Raw genomic sequence first — 27,744 nt, forward strand, 5'->3', positions numbered from 1 at the left:
AAAAGTAAAACTAAATAAGTTTTAGTTTTAAATAAATTTGAAATGAAAAAGTAATATTATTACCTGTAGGTACAATTTTAAAAATCCAATTTTCACTAATTATCACAACCCAAAACACTTTCACAGACACATTTTGAATAAAATAAAAACTTTACATGGGGACGAACGCCATCACTTGTTCCCGAATCGCACTAACTATTAGCAAATTTGTTGACAGGCGACGCTCAGCAACTAGTCACGTGATAAATGAACATAAGGTGGCCGATAAAATCGAATTATTTACAATAAATAATTAATTGATACAATTATTTTCAATTAATTAATAGTTTTTAATAATAATCCATTTAAAATATATTTAATATATTACGGCAGCATCCATTATTAACGTTAACATAAAACTTGTAAGGGATAAACAAACAATAAGATGGAGCGTCGCCATTATGGAAAATAATAGAAATTATTTTTTTCACTTTTTACATTGAAATACTAAAGCTGTATGTAGTATAATCAATATTTACATATATAGAGTGTTTATTATACACTGTATTGTAAGGAAAGCTAAAATAAATAGTGATGTATTCGGAGGAATGTATAAAGTTAGGTTATTGTTGATTCGACAGAGGTGGCGTTAGTAATATTATAAAAAGGATACTGATGATTCGACAGAGGCGGAGTTACTAAATTTTAAGGAAGTAAAAGGAGTAAAAAAAAAATGAAATGAATGCAATAATTATTTATTTTGTTCCGTAAATAATTATTATAAAATGAACAAACTTACATTAGGACATAAAAATTGGTTAAAAATATGGAAATATCAAGATAACGAACCTTGTTTATACAAAATATTTGAATAAGAAAAAAAAAAACAAATTACAAAGAGACACGTATCAATACAATTATTATTATTCTTTTTTTTTATTGAACGGAATGTCTCAGTGGAATCTGAGGTTACGTTTCTAAAATCTATCAACAAATACAAAACAATCACAAAATAAAAATTTTGAAATCCATACGATTATAACGATCAGTCGATTAATAATTTTGATTCGTTAAAAACCAAAAAAAAAATAGTAAAATGTAAAAATATACCGAGGTTTTTTTTGTCGAAAATTTTTATTTTAAAAATGATCAACTTTAACAGCGACGCTGTTGGCTGCGTGATTACTGGGAAGCAAAATGTTGTCCCAATCTGTATGGATGTCTTGCTCCGAATCGGTGGCTTTTAAACTTATTCCTAAACTCGGAAGGGTGTTGGCGTAATGAGGGATATTCAGAATCACAGGTTTCATAAACTCAGTACCTGAAATTGAAAATTCGAAAAACCAAAAAATTCCAAAATAATAAGAAACAAAAAGCAAGATCGGTCATTTATAAATTCTGACTTACAGGGTGACACCATGTTAGGTTAGGTTATTGACGATAGAATAAAAATGGTATTTCATTATAAATTATGGGAAATTCTAAGTCGTTTCTGATGTAAAATAATATAAATCAACACTAAAGATGATTTATTCAGTATTTCTGAGTCCTACAGGGTGACACAATGTTAAATATTGATCGTAGAGTAACAAAAATGGGGTCTATTGAAAATTATGAGAAATTCTGAGTAATTTCTGATGTAAAATAATATAAATCAACACTAAAGATGACTTATTCAGAATGTCTGAGTACTACAGGGCGGAACTATGATGAATAACAGATACAAGTAAGTTTGAGTCGATGATTTTGATAAATTTTGAATCATTTTTGATCAAACGTTGATAAAATAAGTTACAGTTAGTTTCAATTTGAAAATATATGAAATTGGGACCGAAACCGAGGAGAAAATAAAAATTTTGATAATACGTTGGAGACTTACCTTGTGGTCCACACATCACCAAAGGAGACAGCATAGTTTCACCTAGAAACCAAACGAAAAAAAAAAATAATAAAAAATGTCACAAAAGAAAAACTCGAAAATAGAATTTATGTACACTGGTTTCCACACAAAAAACTTAAAAAGAATCATGCATATAATTTACCGTTATCTAGATCTAATGGAGGAGTATTTTCGCATAATCTGGGATCAGAAATGACAAAATAGATTAGACGTTCTTCTCCTTCGGGTATAGCACCGGGGGGTACTTGCAGACTAACCCCCCAATAATCGTTGATCAAAGTACCTCCACTGTGACCGACTGTCGCCGAAGTGACGTCTCTTTTACTCGGTCTCATATCCCTAGAGTATCAAGATACAAAAAAATATTCAAAGTATTTTTTTGGAAAAATAATGGGGGAGGGGGGCGAGTATTGGAAGATCGAGGGTTAATTTACGATTTCCGATTTTTTACATCAACCGTACAAACTTCCAACAATTCTTTGTTATTATGAAATGTTGCTAATGCTCTATTTATCGCTATATTTTCGTTGTTGTTTTTGATTGTGTAAAAATGAGTTTACGAAAACTGTTTATGGACCTTTTTTAATGAATCGTTCGAGAAAAATCGCTAAAAATGCGATTTAAACAAAAATTCCTAATCTTACTCGATTAAATGTAACGAAAGAGTAAAAAAAAGCGTCAATTGATTGATTATGATAAATTTTCACTCATTTCTATCTGTATATTGATAATATTGAGTCCGAAACATTATATTTCGAAATTATATGTAGTTTCTGATCAATTTTCGAAGAATAAACTCACCAAAGTCACCAACCAAAAAATTCTGAATCGTTTTTGATAAAATTATGATGAATTAACATTAAGGAACGATAAAAATGCATTCAGCTGATACAAGAAGCATGAATTTACATCTGGTGAAGATATTTCGAAATTGTGAGTCGTTTCTAATCAATTTTCGAAAAAAAAACCCGCCAAAGTCGCCATACAAAAAGTTCAGAGTAATTTTTAATAAAATTATAATGAATGAACATTAAGGAACGATCAAAATGAAATCAGTTGATGAAACGATGATAAATGAAGCATGAATATACAACTGAAGAATTTATTTCGAAATTTTGATACGTTTTCGAAAACTAAATGAAGGGCTAAAAGCTAGTGGTCGATAAAATCACGACCAAAACGAATCTGTGGGTTAAAACATCATTAAAAACGCGATTCAGTCAAAAATTCCGAAACGTACTTAGTAAAACGATAAAAAATCTCGAATTAGTTTAACTAGTTTTTGATTAAATAGTCATTAAACATCGATACAAAACTGACACGTTGATAAAATGAGTATTAAAAAATTTTTTGAGTCGTTTCCGATCCATTTGTGATAGAGCTGTAGCAACATTTTCGATTTGGAAAGATTTTGAAAAATCCGATTCTAACCTAGCATTTCTGTTGATGTCCTGCATTATTCGATTTTCGTCGACGTTCTCGGTCATCGTGTGCAGAGGAAGGAATTTTTTGCTCGTTTTCGGCGTACTTTCTCGGTTGTTATTCTTCTTCGTGAACGACAATTTTCGAAATAATTTCGGCGTGAAACCTTCGCTCTTCTGATGTTTGAACGATTGTGTTTTTGTTAGTTTGGGTGTTATTTTTGGTGAGTTAGTAGCGGATGAAGAACACCTGTTTAATTTTTGAACTATATTAGGCTGCGATCCGTAAAAAGCAGGCCGCTCCACCATACCCCTTGAATAACAAAAATACCATTTAGGATGTCACATTATCTATTTTTTTTTTAATTTCAAAATCGACTCATTTACTGGGTTAAAAAAAGGCGAGCGATTCGGTAACCAAGCGTTAAATCAAATTTTTAGCAAAAATATAAATTAGTAAGTACCACAACGCCAAACCAAAACAAGCTCAACTAAATCATTTGTTAGCATTCGAAATAATTCTACTTTTCATCGAAATGCAATTTTTGTGTTATTTTTATTACTGTATAAAACATTTTCAAAATTTTATATTTATTTCTCAAAAATAAAACTACTCCTAAACGTATAAAATTCAATAAGAACCTTCCCTATCGATTTTGATCCTGATTTCTCTCCAATATTTCCTTTTTTTTCAACTCCACCGTCTATAAATACAAATATTATGAAAAAAAATATTTTTTTTACCCAAAAACCCGTTTTATCATTATTTTCTTTAAATATTTACACCAAAATTGCATAAAATGTAAATAATAAAAATATTTCGGTTGTTAAAAATAAAATACAAATAAAAACAATTAAATTAATAATTAGTCTTAAAAACTATCCTAAAACAACGTACCACTAAATTCTATTTATATATCCAGTTTACAGTAGCTCATCCTATGCAACAAAATGTTAAAATATTAAATAAATATTTAATAATAATAAAAAAAATTAATAGGGGGCAACCAGTGTACATACATACTCGCAAATACATAAAACAGGCTCATACATATCGACCATATACATAAGACATATTTTATAGAAAAAATTTATGTTTGAAAAGATTTTTGTCATAATGAAAATGAGGTAGACACGTTTTTTAATAAACCCAAAAGACAGTCTTTTAAAGACAAGTGACGATTCAATATGACAACAGACAGTCTCTAAAGACAAGTAACGGTTCAATTTGATAATAGACAGTCTCTAAAGACAAGTGACGGTTCAATTTGATAATAAACAGTCTTTTAAAGACAAGTGACGGTTCAAATTGATTAAAGACAATCTCTTAAAGCCAAGTGACGGTTCAATATGATTAAAGTCAGTCTCTAAAGACAAGTAACGGTTCAATTCGATAAAAGACAATTTCTAAAAGACAGTTGGTTTATTTTTTGAAAGAGATGGTCTATTAATACATACAATATATTTAATTTATTTAATAAAAAATTGCGAGGGAATGTTGACAATATATAGGTTTTCTACGATGTTTTTTTCTCCAAAATTTTCATTAGCCACAACAAAAACCTTTCCAAAACGCAATCCATCCAATTAAAAATATCCCTGTACCTCACGTTATGCCCAACGGGCTTCCTGTATAATTCGAATGCCGATCCTCTTTGTTCTCTCGAACCTTGCAGATCCACGATGGGCGGTCTGGTTTCCAAAACGTCTCCGTACGAACCGTCGTGGTGTTGAGCTATGGGAGTAATTTCGCTCCGACTGGCGTAGGAGATGCTCGTATGACGTCTCGGTGATTCTTGATACGGTGGAGCTAGTTCGTAGAGTCCTCCGCCGCCAGGTCCCGGAGGATATCGCGTGTTAGGATCAGCCGGGTGGTGGTAATTGTGATGAGGAGGGGTGTTGTAATAATAGTTGTGGTTATGGTGAGGCGATAGATTCATATTTTGGTTCCGTTGATCCTACAAAAAAAAAGAAAATTTTCTAATACCGTTCGACGAGATTATTTAGTGATGTATCTGCTTACGACTGGATTGCTGTGACTTTTCCCGTGATACACCGGCGGCGTTTGTACCAGGATGTCACTTCCGTATCCGGTTTGCTGTTTGTAAGGCGGTTTGTAATTTTTCGGTTTGGGCGGCGGTATCGGCTTGTAGGCGTTTCCGTTCGGGGGACCGGGATCGTAACCGTTGTGACTTCTTAACGGTGATTGTTGATGGATACTGAGGTTGGATTCTCTTAAATCTTGATGGGAGCCGCGGGTGTATTCCGGCGGCGGTTGGTGTGGGTGGGAATTATTTCGACTGGAATGGAATTTTTTTAGAAAAAATAATTGCTTCAAATAATATTTTAGCAATGACTCACCTATATTTACCGTAATCGGTTTTAGTTTCGATTAAAGACTTTCCGGGAATGTTCTGTTTGGCCGGGGACTTGGAATATCTAAAAAAAATTCAAAAAAAATCATCTGGGATAGTTTTTTTTATATTAATAAAGGAACAATTACCTGTAAATATCCCTTTCGACGGATCCTCGAGGACTCGCCGGGTCCATGGGACTATCTTTTCCCAATTCCCTGGAATTTCGAGGACTATTATCTAATTGTTCGACGGTGGGTAAACCGTATTTGAGATCCATCTTGGATCCTACCCATCTGGGTCCTGTGTTATATTTCGATGGACTATTTTGGATGTTTGGAATGGCGCCGGTGTTTGAATCGATTTTTGACAATGTAGTTTTGAGATCGTCGTGGGCGTTGGGTCCTATCCTCGTGGTGGCTTGTTTATTGTAAGAATCGTAGCTCGATAGGGAATCCTTAAAAAATAATTTTTTTATATGTATATAATTTATTTCGTGTTGTTTCGTAATATTTACCGATTTTGAGTTTTGACTTCTTTCCAACGAACCCGCTTTGGCGTTAAAGTTGTTGGTTTCGTTGGCATTCGGGTCCGAATTGTCGCCGTGAGAAATCGCTTTTGTACCGAACAAACGTTCATGGGCAGATCGCCTGAAATAAATAATTTTTTGAAAATTTCAATATAGAAAAATCGAGAATTAATGATCGTAAATATTTTGTCATGTTCAGATAATGCAGCTGAGAAATTGTATTACAAATCAAAAAAAAAACAACCAACAGACTCGAAATTAAATGAAGAAAGGGCAAAATTAAATATCTAATGATGAAGTTTAAAAACCAAAATTTTGATTATCGTCTATGAATCTGGACTGGATGAGATGTAGTATGAACTGTGAAAAAAGCCATTTTTGGACTATACTGAACTCAAAAAGGGCATTTCAAGACAATATTAGAGTCAATAAGGCCATTTAAGAGTAGATTAATCTTATAAAGGTTATTTTAAGACTAAATTATGAACTCAAGATCCATGGATTTAAATAACATTTTAAAAGGCCATTTTAGTACAATAGACTAGATAAAACTCGAAAAAGTCATTTTTAGACAAAATTAATGTCAAAACGGCCATCCAAACTAGATGAATCTCATAAAGGCTATTTTAAGACAAGATTAAATTCAAAAAAGGCATTTACGACGACATTAATCGCACAAAGGTCATTTTAAGACTAGATGAAACTCAAAAGTCATTTTTAGACAAAATTAATGTCCAAAAGGCCATTCAAGACCGGATGAATCTCATAAAGGCTATTTTAAGACAAGATTAAATTCAAAAAAGGCATTTACGACGACATTAATCGCACAAAGGTCATTTTAAGACTAGATAAAACTCAAAAAAGTCATTTTTAGACAAAATTAATGTCCAAAAGGCCATTCAAGACTAGATGAATCTCATAAAGGTCATATAAAGACTAGATAAAACTCAAAAAAGCCTTTTTGACAATATTAATGTCAAAAAGGTCATTTAAGATTAGATGAATCTTCTAAAGGCTATTTTAAGACAAGATTAAGTTAAAAAAAGCCATTTAAGACAAAATTAATCTGAAAAAGGTCATTTCAAGACTAGACTAAGTTGAAAAAATTCATTTTCGACCATTAGACTTAAAAAAGCCGAAACAAAAACTTACCCGTTCGGAATTTTATTAGATGTCGTCAATAACCCCATCGGTTTCACGGCTCTATCTACACGAGGAGGTAAATCCGGTACTTGACCGTAAAGTCCTTCTTTGGATGGACTCTGCTCGACACCGTGACTCTTGTGGTTGTAACCACCGTGGAGGGTACTGGCTTGTCGTTTATGTTGCATCGATTTGTCTCCATTGAAATCGCTCCTAAAAAATATTCAAATTCATTATGAATGCGAATCATCTCACGCATCTTCTATCGAACCAAAAATTCAACTAATATATAGCAAAAAAATAAAGAAAACGGAGACAAGTCGTACCATAAATAATTTAATATTATAGATACGTGGGGTTATATTATGACGATTAGTACTACCAATCCAAGTGTGTTACGGGGGATAATAAAAAAGTTATGGGAACTCAAAGTGGGAATACTGAAAATAAAAGTTTGACGTATCCGGAAATAAAAGAAAATGAATTTTTTTTACAGCAAGAATTTAAAGATGTAGAAATAATTTAGGAAATATCGAAGGAATAGTAAAGGCATGTCGTGTACTAAATGGGGTTTACTTCAAATGACCCGGTGGCATTAAAAACGTAATAAAAAAACAAAAAATGACAGATGAGCGGTTCGTTTAACGAATTAGTACAGTAAATAGACACGTATAGGTGAATAAAAATCCTTAGTATGTTACGGAGGTTATTAAAAAAGTTATGAGGACTCAAAGTGGGAATACTGAAAATAAAAGTTTGATGTATCCGGAAATAAAAGAAAATTGAATTTTTCAACGTTTTTCGATAGATTTTTTTTGGTTTTCTATACAGTACGAATTAAAAGAAGAAGTAGGATTGAAAATGTAATACAAACAAAATATGGATATACAACAATCGATGTACGCGCTATGGGGACTATTAAAAAGTTACGGTGACTCGAAACGTTCTTTTAGTGTCGACTCATCGTTTACTCACTTTCTTTCAGGCGAGGCGTACAAATCGTGCCTGGGATCAGGAATTTTTGTTGTATAATCCGGTTTTTGATAAGACTCGCTGGTATACAGGGTGGTACTCTTATCGTTATAGTTGATGGTTTTCCCATAGGGATTCTGTTGATCGATACCAATGGGAATATCGGGATTGGAAAGGCCGTACGGCGCTTCTTTAACCAAAGGCGAATCGGTGGGGGTGAGTTGGGTATCCGAAGACTGCGGTTGTTGATCTTGATTATTAAAACCGTACCTGGCATCGTAATTAGGCTGAAATACATAAAAAAGATTAATACTAACGTTAAATGTTACATATTTATATAATTTACTTGATATGGAGGTAGAACGTCTGTAGTGCTGCTATCTGGCATAACAACACTGGGATCCGAACTAGCTTTAGTTAATCTACCAGCACCAGTTCCGGTTAAAGTTGGGGAAGTCGGTGGACCGGGACTGTGTTCCAGATCGCTTTCCGGGGAACTGGCGTACGAAAGCCGCAATGAAGACATCGGAAATAGGAAATCGTCCGACAGAGATTCTTCGGGCTGTAATAACCATTTTAATCACAAGATGAATGCAAAACACGCACATTATTTAAAAACATTGTTATACATTCGGTTAGTAAATACGACAAAATAAAGCCGTGAAAATAATATACGGAGTTAACAACAATTACGTGACATCGTTAAAAAGGTTAGTACACACACAAAAAAACGTAACAGCAGCAAATATTAATTGTTTTAATGCGTCATATTTAATTACCTATTTACATCGATTTATTATTAGGCCTGTTTCACACCAATAACAAATTAAAGGCGTGTTCACATAAACAGGTGAATTGAGGCTTATTTACAAAAATAAGTTCACACAAGCAAAGGAAATGGAGGATTGTTCACAAAATTAAATTAATTAAAGGCTTGTTCACACGAGGAGACAAATTAAAAGCTTGTTCACACTTATAAGTAAATGGATTAACAAAAAAAATTTGCGAAATCGTTTTTTTTTAATAGAAATTAATCAAATTTCGAATGAAAAAACCAAACAGAAGAAGTGAGATGTATAAAAAGGTGAATTAAAGGCTTATTCACGCCAATAAGCGGCTTAAAGGCTTGTTCACACGAATAGACGAACTAAAGGCTTGTTCAAACAAGCCGGTGCATTAAATGCGTGTTTACATGAACAGGCGAACTAAAGATTTGTTCACACAAGTAGACAAATTGAGTACTTTTTCATATAAGGAAACAAATTAAAGGCTTGTTCACACCTTAAAACAAAATAATTAATAAGAAAATAAGGCGATAACGATTCCTTAATAGAAATTAATCAAATATTAGATGAAAATACTGGGTAAGGATATTAAATAAACAAACAGGTGAATTGAAGAAATTGTTCACACGAATAGACGAACTAAAGGCTCGTTCACACTTACAGGTAAACGAAATGACAAAAAAAATTGTGGAAACGGTTTTTTAAAATGAAATTAGCTAAATTTCAGACAAAGAAACTGTATTGAAGATATTAGGTATACAAGCAGGCGAATTAAAGGCTTGTTCACGCTGAGACGAATTAAAGGCTCGTTCACACCTACAGGTTAACGAAATGACAAGAAAAATTAGTAATATCTTTTTTTTTGGTTAAAATTGAATGAAACAATAAAATACAATGAAAAAAAGGTGGTTAGACTTCCCCGAAATATTCCTCTTTAATGGGATAATCCCTTAAATCGCATTTTACGATATTTTCCGAATCGTTTTGTTGTACGTCGCAATAAATCGGTTCAATCGGCGAATATTTCCCTCCCGCATTTTCCGAATTACGGAAATTCGAATTATTTTTGTCGTTATGAAAAATTTGTTTGACGTATTTGTATGGTAGGTGAAAATCATGCGTGTTAGTGGTAGTAGTAGTTTGGAAAGCGTCGCCACAACTACTTGCATTTTGTTGCGCTTCCGGCAAAATGCTATTCTGACTGGATATTCTCGACAGGTGGGAGAAGAAAAAATTTTCGGGGGGGTAGTAAGACGGGGTGGTGCGGTGGATGAATTGGGGTGAATTATACATGGACAGGGCGGATTTTCTCGAACGACTTCTCGATTGTCGGTGTCGATGCGGTAAGGAATTCGTACGGGGTGCGATAATATGCGGTTGAAGGTATATAGTAGGGTAAAATATGTCGGAATAGAAGTCTTGCACCTGCAAAAGAATTTAATTTGAAAAAAAAAGCTACCACCACCGCATAGCGATTATCACTTAATATCGTTTATTTTATTTTATTTTTTTTGAAACGCCTCGTATAATCCGATTTTTACCTTGCTTTCCGACATCCACAAGGCTCCAGTTTGTTGTTTGTCAATTATTTCACGAACTTTCCTGTACCACGTGTCGGTGTTGTCGTTAAGGGTTATCATGGCACTGAAAATATGACTCCAAACTTTGTCCAATTTTTGACATTGTTCCAAAAGTTTCTTCGAACTTTTATGAGCCGACCTGTATAATACAAAATTCATTTAATAAAGTGAAACGACAAAATTATCAACGATGTAATTTTTAAAACATTGAAAAATGATTAAATTTGATTCCCATCGTATAATATAGTGTTAACGGTTTGTAAATTTCAACACTTTTCTTAGTGTAATTGTAGTAAACGTCAAAAATATCGATTTCATACCAATTTTTTTGTGATTAAAAGTGATTACAACTTATACTAATCGTTTCAATACATTAGGCAACCAACATTACACTTAGATGATTCTCTGTTTTAAAGTTGGATAATCATGATGTGATTTATTCTGTGAGACATAAGTGGCAAGTGACAAATGACGTTTTGAAAACTCGAAAAATAAAAAATACATGATTCCTTTTATATATAGTAGACTTTTTTTCCAATGCAGCAGTAACGGTTTGTAAATTTCAACACGGTTTTTTTAGTGTAATAGTAGTAAACGTCAAAAATATCGATTTTTATGATTACAAATAGTCCACAATCGTTTCAATACATTAGGCAACCAACATTACACTTAGACGATTCTCTGTTTTAAAGTTGGATAATCATGATGTGATTTATTCTGTGAGACATAAGTGACAATTGATGTTTTGACATTCGAACCAACTTTAATTTATCAATTCTGATTAAAACATTGTTAATTATGATTTAATGATAAAAACGTCCTCAATTTCTCTTTCTAGATTAACCGTAAACAATGAAAAATTATTATAAATATGAATTTTGAAACACAGTTTTTCATCTTTTTAATATTAAACTTCAATTTAGTGAAATAAAAACCTCGTAAATTTGAAAAATAGAAGATTCCTTTCAAACAAAGTTAATTTTTTTTCCTTTGTAGCAATAAAGGTTTGAACATTTTGATATTTATCTCATTGTAATTGTAATGCATGTCAAAAATATCGATTTTTAAAAATTTTGGAAAATTACCGCCATTTATTAGTATTTATAACTCCTAAGTGAAAATCGATTATCATTTTTAATTTTTTTTTTAAATAATCTCTGTTTTTAAATCAGCTATAAAGGGTAGATAACCGTTAAATACATGAATTTTGAAACTTTCAAAACTTGAAAAATTAAAATAATATGATTCCAATCACACAAATCAATTGTTTTCGTAGTGTAGCAATAACAGTAACATTTTTCTCAGTGTAATTGTGGCGAATATCAAAAATATCGATTTTAAAAGATTTTTTTACAATTAAAAGTGATTGAATCTCATAATTAATCATCAACAATAATTTTATATATACACTAGCCAGCAAAATCACAACTAATTTCAAATAATTTTTGTAAATTCGTATAAAATTATTTATTTTTATTTTAAACTGCCCTAGTAAACAAACTCGAGAGTTTTTAAATTTGAGTAACAGGAAATGTCGATTTAGAACAGGGATGAAGGTTTCGAAGAATATTCGTATTACATATATAATCGAACATCCCTTAAGAAGACCTAATTCAAGTAAACATCATCATCTACAAGATATCAGAAAATTGATACAAACACAGCAACGAGAAACAAAAAGACTTAGAATTTAATCTGTGACCAAAAGTCCCGAAACATCATAGAACCAAGTCAAAGCCACATCGTTTAGGGCTGATGGATATCGAACAAGAATTCTTAACTCAAATAGAACCAGATAGACAAGAATTTACTTCCAAAACATCAATTTATTTGATTGTTATTAATAAAGGCAGTTTAACAACATAAAATAGATCCCGCAAGAACATGTGGTACCATTTGGTTCTTAATGTGACGGGAATTGAAACTGTAGATTGGCCAATCGAGAATGTTTGAGACATGATCTACCGCCGTTTTCAATAGCTTCCTAACAGGACATGGACATCTACGGTGCTTTCCAGAGAAAGTAGAAAATTAAAAAACGTGTTATGTTAAAAGGAAGAAGACTCGGTTAAACTGATCATCTCTTGGTGTGCACAGTGGTAATCTCCAACAACGTGAAGTGTCTTAATCATCGAAGAAATTATCATATAACAAGGACCGAACCTTCCAAAGATGGTAGAATAGATGAGACTAATAAGGAGCTCCTAATAGGGCGTTATTTTTGTTAAAAGGGAGATTTTGGTGTACAAGTAATTATCGAAAGGGAGAAGAAGATCGAAGAAATGGAATAAACCACAAAAACTACGAAGGCCTCGAAGGGACCAAGGTTATTATATACCAGGGACTATACCAAAGTAATACTAAATTGGGACAACCGGGTGGATCCCAATGAGGTGTAGTGAGTCGAACACTGTTCGAGGATCAAAATACGGTTATACTAACTTGGGTAGCCCCTGTCGTAGTTGTTTGACGACGATTTTCGTTTCGGCTTTGAAGAATACAACTATGGGGTACATTTGAGCGTAATTCAATCTTTCGACGGCGTTCGGTGTTATATCGAGCAGCGCGTGTTTCCCCGTCGATATGGCGTCTCGTATGGCAGATAATCTGATTATATTGGCATTCGATAAGGATTTACTCGATTTACTGTTCACCTCGGACGTATCCAATTCTAAAAATGAAAATTAAATAAAAATAAAGAAAATATGGATCATGAGAAAACTTACGTGGCGAAATGAATTTATCGGGAAAATCTTTGAGCAATTTGTCTCTGGCGACGTCGGCGATCGGTCCGAACATGATGACGGGTCTGGTGAAACCGGGATGTTTGAGAACGACCCTCTCGTAGGCGGGAAATTTGGATACCGTATCCGAGAAAAGTAGATCGTCCCAATGTTCTTTTCCCAAACTTTTCGATCGCCTGTTCGAGCTTCTTCGTCTTTTGAAGAAGCTCCCTCTGGATTCGTTGGCGGACATTTCCTTTTTCGTGGCGTTGAATTGAGCGGTGGCTAATTCTTCGGCGCGCGACTTGTTCGGGATGATGCCCTTTTGGACTTGTTGGTTGTTGCGACCTATCCTGAAGACTTGCCAACAACCGACGACGCCGTTGTACAGGGTGTCGATAACGTGGAAAACGTCGCCGGATCTGAAGGGCATTTCGCCTTTGGCGGGGTTGTCGTAATGGAAATGGGTTTTTATGTAAAAACTGTCGCCTTTTTGGGACGCCACTATACTGTCGTATTCCTCTTTGCAAAATTGCACGATGAGTTCGATTCGATCTTGAAGGCTCAACAAAAACAGGACGGCTTCTTCGCGCGTCACTCCCCCCATGTCCATATCATTTACCTAAATAAACATTCATTTAGAAATTATTCCGCAACTAATCTCCTAGATGTCGCTACCTTCAATATCTTATCTCCCGGTTGTAGACCCTGCAAAGATGCCGGACTGCCGGGTTGGACGGCGGTTACGAAGATGCCGGCGAAATTGCCTCCCGTCAATCTTATACCCACAGACCCCTCTTTGAGGAACGTGATGAAACGCGCATCGGGTCTGAAAATATATCGTATTACCCTCGTAAATACTCGATTTTATATGAGTGCTACAAGGATGTAAAATATATGAGAGTCTAGATTCGAAAAATGGTCAACGATGTTCTGGATTCTTCTTCCGGAACGATCTAAACATCTTACAATTTATATAATTGAAATAATTCTCGCTTTAAATTGTTCTAAAATGTTCTAGAAGAATCCAGGAAACAAAAAACTAAATTTAAATTAATCCCGAAAGATTCCAAACGGTTTTAAGACAATTTGGAGCGATACCTAATGGTATAGACTGTTCTAAAATGTTCTAGAACGATCTAAAAAACACTAAATCGATCTCAAATTGGTCAAAAAACATTCAAAGGGGTCTAGACTGTTCTAAAACGCCATGAAAATTCCAAAAAACGATCTTGAGACTTACAAATTTGATTTAAATAGTTTAAAACAGTTATAAATGATGTTGGACTGTTCTAAAATGTTCTAGAACGATCTAAGAAACATTAGATCAAACTCAAATTAGTCAAAAAATATTCAAAGAAGTCTAGGCTACTCCAAAAGGCCATGAAAATTTCGAAAAATGATCTTGAGAGCTACCAACTTGATTTAAATAGTTAAAGACATTTATAAATGATGTTGGACTGTTCTAAAATGTTCTAGAACGATCTAAAAAACACTAAATCGATCTCAAATTGGTCAAAAAACATTCAAAGGGGTCTAGACTGTTCTAAAAGGCCATGAAAATTCCAAAAAAACGATCTTGAGACTTACAAATTTGATTTAAATAGGTTAAAACAGTTATAAATGATGTTGGACTGTTCTAAAATGTTCTAGGATCTAAGAAACATTAAATTAAACTCAAATTAGTCAAAAAACATTCAAAGAAGTCTAGGTTACTCCGAAAGGCCATGAAAATTTCGAAAAATGATCTTGAGAGCTACCAACTTGATTTAAATAGTTAAAGACATTTATAAATGATGTTGGACTATTCTAAAATGTTCTAGAACGATCTAAAACACGATAAATTGAATTTACATTAATCCTGAAAGATTCCAAAGGATCCAGAGTATTCTAAATTGTCCTAAACATTTCGGAAAATGATCTTAAAAGAATCAAATTTGGTTAAAACATTTCAAAATAATTTCGTTCCTAATGGTACAGACTGTTCTAAAATGTTCTAGAACGATCTAAAAAACACTAAATCGAGCTCAAATTCGTCAAAAACATTCAAAGGGGTCTAGACTATTCTAAAAGGCCATAAAACTTTCAGAAAATGATCTTGAGAGTTACAAACTTGATTTTTAATATTTTTAATGAGTTCGAAATGATTCTCAAGGGTGTAGATTGTTCTAGAAACTTCTAGAATTATCTGAAAAGCACAAAATGAGTTAAAATTAGTCATATAATATTCAAAAGTGTGTAGATTATCGCAATAATTTGGAAAAACGATTTTCAAAGTTCTAAACTTAAGTTTGGATCAGTTTAAAATGATTTTAGTGGATATAGTTTTGTCGACTTACATGGGCTGTTTCGTCTTCTGAATAATCGGATCATCTTCAAACATCTGCCTACGGCTACTGTAATAATCTGTAAGGAAATTTTGATTACGAAAACGTCAATTGAAATCGATGCTTTTATACCTTCTGTTCTTGGGGGAGGCGGTCTGGGCGGTTCGTCTCTACCTTTCAACAACCCGTATCCGGAAATACTGTTCCTGTTTTCCAGCTGATTGAGGTTAGCTTCGGAAAGCGGTCCTCTGGATCGACCTCTCGGCGCGAGGTTGCTTTTTTCATCCGGAAGAGAATTGGGGCCGCTGTTCTGGTCCAATTTCTCTTCGAACCCTCCGTTTTGATTCAAATTGGGGTTTCTGGTGGGCGGTTGTACGTACAGATTTTGATTGGAATAACTTTGATGACCGGAAGTTAAAAAATCGTCGCCCTTATAAAAATTATTAACCGCTCCCGTGGTACTAATGGAACTTTGCGCTTGATGGGATCCGTTGGAATTGAATCCGAATTCTCTAGCTACGGTTATCTGTAATTTATCCTTCGAGCCGTCGATGATTTTTTTCGCTTCCTTCAACGACATCATATCGTTGCAATTTGTATTATTCAACTTCGTTACGAAATCACCGATTTCCAATAATTGATTCGAATTCAACAACTGATCTCTCGCTTTCGTCGATATTTCTTTTACGAATAACTTGCAACCGAGCACTATACCGAAATCTAGAACAAAAATCGAAAAAATTGTGAAAAGATCGGTTCAGGACAAGAAATTAATGACAACAATGCTATCGAAGTTTGATACGTAGATGTCAAAGGACGAGAATAGAGCAACAGATGCAAATACAGAAGGCACAGATGAAGAAATTCGATCGATTCAGGATGACTAGGAGATTCCAGACAAAGACTAAGATGTTGGAGTCGATAGAAAGACAAGAATAAAGCAACAGATGCAAGTAAAGAGGTCACAGAAGACACAAATGGAGAAATTCGATCGATTCAGGATAACTAGGAGCTTCCAGACAAAGACTAAGATGTTGGAGTCGATAGGAAGACAAGAATAAAGCAATAGATGCAAGTAAAGAGGTCACAGAAGACACAAATGGAGAAATTCGATCGACTCAGGATCACTAGGAGCTTCCAGACAAAGACTAAGATGTTGGAGTCGGTAGGAAGACAAGAATAAAGCAATAGATGCAAGTAAAGAGGTCACAGAAGACACAAATCGAGAAATTCGATCGATACAGGATGACTAGAAGCTTCCAGACAAAGACTAAGATGTTGGAGTCGATAGGAAGACAAGAATAAAGCAACAGATGCAAGTAAAGAGGTCACAGAAGACACAAATGGAGAAATTTGATCGATTCAGGATGACTAGGAGCTTCCAGACAAAAACTAAGATGTTGGAGTCGATAGGAAGACAAGAATAAAGCAATAGATGCAAGTAAAGAGGTCACAGAAGACACAAATGGAGAAATTCGATCGATTCTGGATGTCTAGGAGCTTCCAGACAAAGACTAAGATGTTGGAGTCGGTAGGAAGACAAGAATAAAGCAACAGATGCAAGTAAAGAGGTCACAGAAGACACAAATGGAGAACTTCGATCGATTCAGGATGACTAGGAGCTTCCAGACAAAGACTAAGATGTTGGAGTCGATAGGAAGACAAGAATAAAGCAACAGATGCAAGTAAAGAGGTCACAGAAGACACAAATCGAGAAATTCGATCGATACAGGATGACTAGAAGCTTCCAGACAAAGACTAAGATGTTGGAGTCGATAGGAAGACAAGAATAAAGCAACAGATGCAAGTAAAGAGGTCACAGAAGACACAAATGGAGAAATTTGATCGATTCAGGATGACTAGGAGCTTCCAGACAAAAACTAAGATGTTGGAGTCGATAGAAAGACAAGAATAAAGCAACAGATGCAAGTAAATAGGTCACAGAAGACACAAATGGAGAAATTCGATCGATTCAGGATAACTAGGAGCTTCCAGACAAAGACTAAGATGTTGGAGTCGATAGGAAGACAAGAATAAAGCAATAGATGCAAGTAAAGAGGTCACAGAAGACACAAATGGAGAACTTCGATCGATTCAGGATGACTAGGAGCTTCCAGACAAAGACTAAGATGTTGGAGTCGATAGGAAGACAAGAATAAAGCAACAGATGCAAGTAAAGAGGTCACAGAAGACACAAATCGAGAAATTCGATCGATACAGGATGACTAGGAGCTTCCAGACAAAAACTAAGATGTTGGAGTCGATAGGAAGACAAGAATAAAGCAATAGATGCAAGTAAAGAGGTCACAGAAGACACAAATGGAGAAATTCGATCGATTCAGGATGACTAGGAGCTTCCAGACAAAAACTAAGATGTTGGAGTCGGTAGGAAGACAAGAATAAAGCAACAGATGCAAGTAAAGAGGTCACAGAAGACACAAATGGAGAAATTCGTTCGATACAGGATGACTAGGAGCTTCCAGACAAATACTAAGATGTTGGAGGCGGTAGGAAGACAAGAATAAAGCAACAGATGCAAGTAAAGAGGTCACAGAAGACACAAATGGAGAACTTCGATCGATTCAGGATGACTAGGAGCTTCCAGACAAAGACTAAGATGTTGGAGTCGATAGGAAGACAAGAATAAAGCAACAGATGCAAGTAAAGAGGTCACAGAAGACACAAATCGAGAAATTCGATCGATACAGGATGACTAGAAGCTTCCAGACAAAGACTAAGATGTTGGAGTCGATAGGAAGACAAGAATAAAGCAACAGATGCAAGTAAAGAGGTCACAGAATACACAAATGGAGAAATTTGATCGATTCAGGATGACTAGGAGCTTCCAGACAAAAACTAAGATGTTGGAGTCGATAGGAAGACAAGAATAAAGCAATAGATGCAAGTAAAGAGGTCACAGAAGACACAAATCGAGAAATTCGTTCGATACAGGATGACTAGGAGCTTCCAGACAAATACTAAGATGTTGGAGTCGATAGGAAGACAAGAATAAAGCAATAGATGCAAGTAAAGAGGTCACAGAAGACACAAATCGAGAAATTCGTTCGATACAGGATGACTAGGAGCTTCCAGACAAATACTAAGATGTTGGAGTCGATAGGAAGACAAGAATAAAGCAACAGATGCAAGTAAAGAGGTCACAGAAGACACAAATGGAGAACTTCGATCGATTCAGGATGACTAGGAGCTTCCAGACAAAGACTAAGATGTTGGAGTCGATAGGAAGACAAGAATAAAGCAACAGATGCAAGTAAAGAGGTCACAGAAGACACAAATCGAGAAATTCGATCGATACAGGATGACTAGGAGCTTCCAGACAAAAACTAAGATGTTGGAGTCGATAGGAAGACAAGAATAAAGCAATAGATGCAAGTAAAGAGGTCACAGAAGACACAAATGGAGAAATTCGATCGATTCTGGATTTCTAGGAGCTTCCAGACAAAGACTAAGATGTTGGAGTCGGTAGGAAGACAAGAATAAAGCAACAGATGCAAGTAAAGAGGTCACAGAAGACACAAATCGAGAAATTCGTTCGATACAGGATGACTAGGAGCTTCCAGACAAATACTAAGATGTTGGAGTCGATAGGAAGACAAGAATAAAGCAACAGATGCAAGTAAAGATGTCACAGAAGACACAAATGGAGAAATTCGATCGATTCAGGATGACTAGGAGCTTCCAGACAAAGACTAAGATGTTGGAGTCGATAGGAAGACAAGAATAAAGCAACAGATGCAAGTAAAGAGGTCACAGAAGACACAAATCGAGAAATTCGATCGATACAGGATGACTAGGAGCTTCCAGACAAAAACTAAGATGTTGGAGTCGATAGGAAGACAAGAATAAAGCAACAGATGCAAGTAAAGAGGTCACAGAAGACACAAATGGAGAAATTTGATCGATTCAGGATGACTAGGAGCATCCAGACAAAGACTAAGATGTTGGAGTCGATAGAAAGACAAGAATAAAGCAACAGATGCAAGTAAAGAGGTCACAGAAGACACAAATGGAGAAATTCGATCGATTCAGGATAACTAGGGGCTTCCAGACAAAGACTAAGATGTTGGAGTCGATAGGAAGACAAGAATAAAGCAATAGATGCAAGTAAAGAGGTCACAGAAGACACAAATGGAGAAATTCGATCGACTCAGGATCACTAGGAGCTTCCAGACAAAGACTAAGATGTTGGAGTCGGTAGGAAGACAAGAATAAAGCAATAGATGCAAGTAAAGAGGTCACAGAAGACACAAATCGAGAAATTCGATCGATACAGGATGACTAGAAGCTTCCAGACAAAGACTAAGATGTTGGAGTCGATAGGAAGACAAGAATAAAGCAACAGATGCAAGTAAAGAGGTCACAGAAGACACAAATGGAGAAATTTGATCGATTCAGGATGACTAGGAGCTTCCAGACAAAAACTAAGATGTTGGTGTCGATAAGAAGACAAGAATAAAGCAATAGATGCAAGTAAAGAGGTCACAGAAGACACAAATGGAGAAATTCGATCGATTCTGGATGTCTAGGAGCTTCCAGACAAAGACTAAGATGTTGGAGTCGGTAGGAAGACAAGAATAAAGCAATAGATGCAAGTAAAGAGGTCACAGAAGACACAAATGGAGAAATTCGATCGACTCAGGATCACTAGGAGCTTCCAGACAAAGACTAAGATGTTGGAGTCGATAGGAAGACAAGAATAAAGCAATAGATGCAAGTAAAGAGGTCACAGAAGACACAAATGGAGAAATTCGATCGATTCTGGATGTCTAGGAGCTTCCAGACAAAGACTAAGATGTTGGAGTCGGTAGGAAGACAAGAATAAAGCAATAGATGCAAGTAAAGAGGTCACAGAAGACACAAATGGAGAAATTCGATCGACTCAGGATCACTAGGAGCTTCCAGACAAAGACTAAGATGTTGGAGTCGATAGGAAGACAAGAATAAAGCAACTGATGCAAGTAAAGAGGTCACAGAAGACACCAATGGAGAAATTCGATCGATTCTGGATGCCTAGGAGCTTCCAGACAAAGACTAAGATGTTGGAGTCAATAAGAAGACAAGAATAAAGCAACTGATGCAAATACAGAAGGCACAGATGAAGAAATTCGATCGACTCAGGATCACTAGGAGCTTCCAGACAAAGACTAAGATGTTGGAGTCGGTAGGAAGACAAGAATAAAGCAATAGATGCAAGTAAAGAGGTCACAGAAGACACAAGTGGAGAAATTCGATCGATTCTGTATGCCTAGGAGTTTCCAGACAAAGACTAAGATGTTGGAGTCAATAAGAAGACAAGAATAAAGCAACTGATGCAAATACAGAAGGCACAGATGGAGAAAATCTGGAATTTGAAAGAGAAGGAAATGTACAACTAATTCATTTATATACAGGACGTCTTCAGTCAAAAAAAAGTAAATTTCTTCACTTCATTCGATTTAAACACTCTAGATTTGTAAAAATCGGAAAAAAATCGAGAATCATCGATAATTACCTTCTTTTTTGGAATTTTTTGTCAACGTAACTTTGGCGGTAAGCGAATTGTTTGCTAAAGAAGTCAATTGTGGACCGTTGAAAGACGCGCTGTGCGCGTGACTGTGTTGAATCGTTCTTCTTTTTATCACCAACATGACAGTATCCCCGGAATCCCTGAGGACTTGAACGGCAGTAGCGTAATCCACATTTTGAAGGGAAATTCCGTTTACTGATATTATCCGATCGTTGACTCTGCGATAAAAATATTTTTGATACATTTGAATTTTCGGAAATGGTATTCCACTTACTGCAACAGCCTTTCGGCTGGACCTGATGCGAGGACGTCGCTGACCGCTATACTAGGATCGCCCGATGCGAAATGGGGATTATCTCTACCACCGGAAACCGCTATCCCGAATCCATAACCCGGCACCCTCGTCACGCTTATCTGTTTATACTCCCAACCTCTTTCCTGTAAAAACAAAACGTAAACCAGTCGATATGTAATTTAACGCCGCGCGTCGACAACAGAGCCCGTTTCCAAGAATTATGGTACGGTTTCCATACCGAGGTTGTTAAAATTCGTAGATACGATGTAAAAACGGTGAATCTCATTTTGAAAACGCGTTTACTGGACGAGCACGTGTTATCATGATTGTTTGAAGCGTTATCAGATTTATTCAGACCTCTGTATAGTACAGTAAAAACCTAAAGTATTGTTCGATGATTCAAACTTTTCTTGTGCGGCAAATTTTCGAAATTAATACGTAAAAATTTAATAAATAACATCGAAATTCGGTAAAAGTGGTTACGTATTTTTGACAGGTAGCGTATATGAATTCCACGAGGCAAGTTTTTTTTTTCGTGTACAAAATAACGAACCGTATATTCAAGGTCGTCGTCTAAACATTTTTGAACATTTTGCTGGTTACTAGTTCAAGTAGAACTGGTTGATAATTGTTTGTTTAAGTTTATTTAAGTGGTCAGATATACTCGACATTTAAAAATATTTATAACAATATTTGAAATGAATAATTACTCGTAGTAAAGTAATTACATCATTTTATTATTATTTATATCCCTATATCGAAAAAATTTACAACAAAAAACAATTTTACGTCTAGAAATGGACGAAATTTCGAAAAAAACAAAATAAACAACACTAAGTTTATAATACTAATTACCGGTGCAATACGATAAATAGATTAAGCTTTTTAATGAATAGAATAGCTGTCCATGGCGAAATAAATTTCTTTTAAACGTTATAAATATTCATTAATTTGGAAAATGAGGCGTTTCGCTTCAACAATTCTTGATGACTTAATGAGGTTTTAACAATTAAATGAAGATGGTTGTCTTGTAATAATTATAACGACGAGACAGTCAAGGGTCATTTCGTTTTTAATTTCACAGTTCGTGGAATCCAATAAGCTGACAATGAATATAACTAGACGAAAATAAAACACGTGTGTCGAAAATTTTGGTTCATTTTTATATTTTTATCTTTAAACTTTTCCCGTTTTTCACTTTGAAAATAATGGAGGAAACCTGTCGTTTTGTCGTTTGGCTCCCGAATGACCCAAGTCTATAAATCAGTAGCTGGTTATCCCGAAATCGATTCTTTGTGGATGTAATTGCGTCTGTATTCTTAAAATTTCTCAATAGTTGGGGTCGTTTATCTCGACATTCGATAACGGTTCGTCGGTCGATCTTTCAATAGACAATAACCAACGAGATTAGTTCAGTGCAGCGTAAACGCGTCGGTCAAAATAACAGGGTTGAACTTATTAAACAAATAAACAACGATATTACAGCCCCAAAATCAAATTTCTAAACAACTAAGAAAAATGTTAGAAAAATCGGTAAAAGATGATGTGCGTAAACTGATCGTCGAGTAAAAGGTAAAAGGCATACTTGGACCGGGATTCCCAACTTAAAGATTTTCCCCCCAAATTAAGGAAAAAGATATTTTTGTGGGTTTAATGTCGATGTGTATGATTCCAAAAAATCAGAATCTGAATAGAATGATTTGTCACAATTTATGAATAAAGAATTTAAATAAATGATGTTGCCGAATGAAATTATTTATCGTTATATTATTCAATTCATATTATAAATAATAGTATTTTTTGGGGAAATCCCAAGTAGTTGTGGGGATTTTAGGAGTTTTTGATTGGAACTTTAACTTTCAAAAAGATTTAAACCCAAATTTAACAATAATCGATTGGTTTGGTGTTTCAAAACAATCCAAATCCAACAAAAGTTGTTCGCAGCAAATGTTCGCATATTTTTTTCAAAAAAAAACTGGACATATCGACACCAGCTATTGTTTTCTAGAAGTGTTCGAAAAACTCAGGATCACCGATCGCAAAAGACGAATAATTCATTACCGCAACATCAGTTCAATTAAAAACGTTTTTGAACAGTCAAAACATCGAATTGATGCTTCATCCACCGTATAATCCTTATTTAATACAAAATGATTTCTTTTTATTCCCGTAGATCAAAAATAAATTGCGCGGTCAACGGTTTTGTACACCTGAAGAATCACAGGTTTTGGAGGTACCTCAATCAAAATGGAAATTTGATTTGAATAATTTTAACTTCAAATTTGAATTCTACGTGTAGAAAAATAAGATTTAGTCGACTCCTAATCACTAATTTTCGTATCGGATCGCGTGAAAACTTTTAACGTGTCTCAAGTACCTAAGAAAATCGAACTAAACGGATTAGTGAACCAGAACTTTGATGTCAACATATTTCGATTACGTATTTAAAATGTCATATTGACATACCAAATTATTGATTTAGTGAACGCCTACGAGATGGATTTAAAGCAATGAATCGATAATCTTTAGTGCTTTATATATTGAACGTGATATGTCGAATAATTTTAGAACAATATACTTAGATACAATATATCTTAGACTAACCCTCGTATTTATTTAAAACTTTATAGTAGCTCGTTTACTAAAATTAAAAGCAGTAAATAATAGACTTTGTAACTAAAAAATAAAACAGGTGCACGAGGGATCATATATCTAGGCGTGTGTATTTCGGGATCGAAAAATTTGAATTTTCAAAGTAGGCAATTGGAAAATTCAGTCACAAATCTTTGTAATTTTACGACATGGATAAGTGCCAATCGTTTTTCGTTAGCGTGTGATACGCGACGTTATTTAAAACACAAATTATCGTATCTAATCGATAAATAATATTGTTTATATAAATTTTAGACATTTTATGGAAGGAAAATTGACAACAAATCACTTTACAAGAGCTCAAATCTTCTACTTTAAAAATTGTTTACGTAAAACTGAATATTGTAGTATCGTATCGGGAATAAATTTTATGTTATAAGGGGCACTCAACTTGCATACATTTCCCATTATCTGGATATCAATTCTCATTAAATTCGAATGGGAATTTTCCGAGAGAAAAATCTATAGAAGAGAACATCGAAATATTCTCATATAAACATCGTATCGTAAATAATCTTATGTAATACAGTAGCGTATCAAAAAAAGGAATTTAAATAAGGCTTCTAATTTAAAATTAGTTTGTTTAATAATGACAGATGAACATTTGACGTTTCGACTTCTTTTTTATCAAAATTTATGGTCTAGTCTATTGGTTTGTTTTATAATTTTTGAAAGACAGATGAAAATTTGACGTTTCGACTTCTTTTTTATCAAAATTGATGGTCTAGTCTATTAGTTTGTTTTATAACTTTTGAAAAACAGATGAAAATTTGACGTTTCGACTAGAAATTTTAATAAAAAAGAAGTCGAAACGTTAAATTTTCATCTGTCATTATAAAACAAACTGATTTTAGAGACTTAAAATCATAAATGAGTTAAAAGAACTGAGAAATATAAAAAATTAAAGATCATTTTTGATACTAGTAAATCAATTAGTGCGCGACGTATTTTTTTCATTATGAAAATAATTTTCAAACCAACTTATATATAAATCGAAAGTGTACAAGTCAAAGGCACTTGTTATTTATTTATAATACCTGTGTCTGTATTTATACAAAGTAGTGAACGATCTACCCACACTATTTTTAACTTGTCGAACCTGAAAGTGAAAACTTTTATTTTGTTTTTTATTTTTGATATAGAACAGACATTAACAGTCGTTTCAATTCCTATAAGGAAAATTTAAATAGAAAATCGAATGAAATCTAATTAAAACAACTTTATATAAACGATAAAATAATCATTTCGTAACCATAATACGAATGTTTCTTTATTATATACAAAGTGATACAATTTTTGAATTAAATCGATTATCACAAACAACAAAATCCATTTCCTAAACTTAATCATCGATTCGTAACAATTCGTTAATATTAAACCGTTTTTTAACTTTGGAATGAAAAAGTTGTCAAAGGTAATCAGATCAGGTGTATATGGTGGATGAAACATCCATAAGGGTGAGATGTGGGACGAAAAACCTTCAAAAAAAAGGCCTCCTTCAAAAGCAAAACAATTAGATACAAACTCTACTAAAAAACTAAATTTGAGGTGGAAAATGCTTACAAGAACATTAAATATTTTCGATGAATCTGATACGCCATAAAAACTTTATATAAATAATGGAATTTCTTCATTAATTACATTTTTATTTTTATCGATTTTAAATTCGTCGGTGTAACTTTATAGTAAACACGATTAGATTGTTTTACTGCACCTAAAAATTCACGAACAACGAATCACAAATTTTTTTCGCAATCCATCTAAATCGCATCTCTCTTATAAAGGTCATTAATTTATAGAAATGACACTCTCCTTTCTAAACTTAATCCACTCGAATTACTGACCAATCTACTATGTAAAAGTGAATCATACATACGAGGATGGTTCCAAAAGTACTAATTGCTTCAAAAAGTACACAATCTATACAGTACAGATGTAGCAAGTTTGAAGACGCCGCGTTGTTTAGTTTTTGTTTGAAGACCATCAATACTATCAATCAATAATTTGTACTAAGTTGGAATTTCTGGAATCAACACCAACATTCACAATTACACTGTCTGATATTAGCGTTTCGTTAACCAAGTTATCATCTTCAGAGACTGAAAGTAAACTCTTTGAAGACGTTTTTGCTCACAGCGTCGTGGAGATGTTTCCAACGATTGTTTGACAATGTTTCACAGAATTTTTGCACCTTTTAATAACCATGGATGAAACGTGGATCCATCTCTTTAAACCCGAAACAAAATTGACAATATTGAAAAAGGGAAAACCAGCAAATACACCCCTTTATTTCAATGGTCAAAATTGATGATTTCAAGATTGAACCGCAACCCCACGCACCCTATTCGCTAGATTTAGCCCCCTCGGATTATTTTCTGTTACCAGACTTAAAAAAATAGTCGGTGGTCAAAAATTTTGGTGTTTTCTTTTGGGATTATCCTCTATAGTCTTTCAAGTCAATGTTTGGACGTGTCAATTAGAGAAAAATCTTCGATTTTGTATATAACTTTTGTTTACCCTAATTTTTGATATTTAATGACCTTTAACCTTATTTATCAGAAACGAATATAAAGAAACATTTTTACTTTTATATAGCCTTTGTTAATTCGGATGAATATCAACTTTTAGTTTCTGGACAGTTTCTCGGGTCGAACTTCTAACCCTGGACCCAACTAGGTTAAATGGATAAGACTTCTGCTAAAAAGTAACGTTTTAAATCCGTTTTTTTTTTCATTTGAAAAGCAACCACAAGAGGGATTAACCCTATTCTTGAGTAATTCGACTGGTTCCTATCGAGTGGAGATGCCTGTAGATATTAATCTTGAACTTCTGTAGGTTGTACTGTTGGGGAAACACGCTCCACGTCTTCTGAACGTCTGCAGGCGCACTTAATGTTCATGAGCTACGTCTGCCTTTCAAATAGATCTTGCAAATACTCCTCTAGGTGGGAAGAGCATTTGCCGTGGTTGTAGTGGTAAAACAAAGCGATTTCGACGACTTTTCTTCAATGCTCTAAGCTCTCGAAGTTTCTGGTCAACTCTGGATCGTCTATAAATCGAACTGCTCTATTGAATCGACCATTTTTGGAAGCCGAGCATCAAAAGTGCGAGCAATATGGACTTTGTAGAGGAGTGGAAGCTGTTCCGAAATATACAGCTCAGTTTTTGTGAAGCTGCGTTAGTTGAATCGTCCACGTGACTATGCCAGGACAGCCTTAACGTCCAACAAGCGAATTTGGGGTGAAAGTTATATTTTATGTCCAGACAGGACCTCAAATCCTGAGCTGCATTGTAAAGATTAATAACAAATTGCTCAGACTAAATCATCTTAATTGTCTGATGGCTAGTTTCTATCCGATCAGCAATCCATTACTCAAGCAATTTGTTCAATTAAGTATGCGGGCGAACCGAAAAAAACAGGAAGTTGTAAGGATTTAACGGAATTAATTATTTAAATAAACGTAATGGTTAAAATAAAATTAACATTATGAAAATTAGTAAATAGAAATCTAGTATTTCATCACAAAATTTACTTTTACCTAGATTAACGAATTTTTG

At 34.4% G+C, this 27,744-nt stretch overlaps 1 protein-coding gene across 6 annotated transcripts in view; it reads right to left on the bottom strand.

The window, feature by feature from the left end:
- Positions 1-718: 718 nt before the first annotated feature.
- The window catches only part of LOC130895878 (tight junction protein ZO-1-like), a 60,403-nt gene continuing 33,377 nt past the window's right edge, over positions 719-27,744 (bottom strand). For 2 of the 6 annotated variants that reach the window (XM_057803469.1, XM_057803466.1), the window contains exons 2-22: positions 21,515-21,678; positions 21,226-21,458; positions 15,846-16,433; positions 15,726-15,792; positions 14,065-14,215; positions 13,390-14,008; positions 13,106-13,334; positions 10,625-10,802; positions 10,251-10,508; positions 8,645-8,860; positions 8,302-8,585; positions 7,336-7,539; positions 6,172-6,304; positions 5,804-6,111; positions 5,662-5,739; positions 5,324-5,600; positions 4,906-5,258; positions 3,311-3,613; positions 2,022-2,218; positions 1,859-1,900; positions 725-1,300 (exon numbers count right to left, since the gene is read on the bottom strand). In XM_057803469.1, coding sequence (XP_057659452.1) covers positions 1,119-1,300; positions 1,859-1,900; positions 2,022-2,218; positions 3,311-3,613; positions 4,906-5,258; positions 5,324-5,600; positions 5,662-5,739; positions 5,804-6,111; positions 6,172-6,304; positions 7,336-7,539; positions 8,302-8,585; positions 8,645-8,860; positions 10,251-10,508; positions 10,625-10,802; positions 13,106-13,334; positions 13,390-14,008; positions 14,065-14,215; positions 15,726-15,792; positions 15,846-16,433; positions 21,226-21,361 — 4,803 coding nt within the window. In that variant the 5' untranslated portion in view covers positions 21,362-21,458; positions 21,515-21,678 and the 3' untranslated portion in view covers positions 725-1,118. Of the gene's footprint in view, positions 1,301-1,855; positions 1,901-2,021; positions 2,219-3,310; positions 3,614-4,905; positions 5,259-5,323; positions 5,601-5,661; positions 5,740-5,803; positions 6,112-6,171; positions 6,305-7,335; positions 7,540-8,301; positions 8,586-8,644; positions 8,861-10,250; positions 10,509-10,624; positions 10,803-13,105; positions 13,335-13,389; positions 14,009-14,064; positions 14,216-15,725; positions 15,793-15,845; positions 16,434-21,225; positions 21,459-21,514; positions 21,679-27,744 lie in introns of those variants that run through there. The other 4 variants (XM_057803467.1, XM_057803468.1, XM_057803465.1 and 1 more) reach the window with 3 other exon arrangements.

Source organism: Diorhabda carinulata, chromosome 6 (genome assembly GCF_026250575.1).
Source record: "Diorhabda carinulata isolate Delta chromosome 6, icDioCari1.1, whole genome shotgun sequence".
NCBI lineage: Eukaryota > Metazoa > Arthropoda > Insecta > Coleoptera > Chrysomelidae > Diorhabda > Diorhabda carinulata.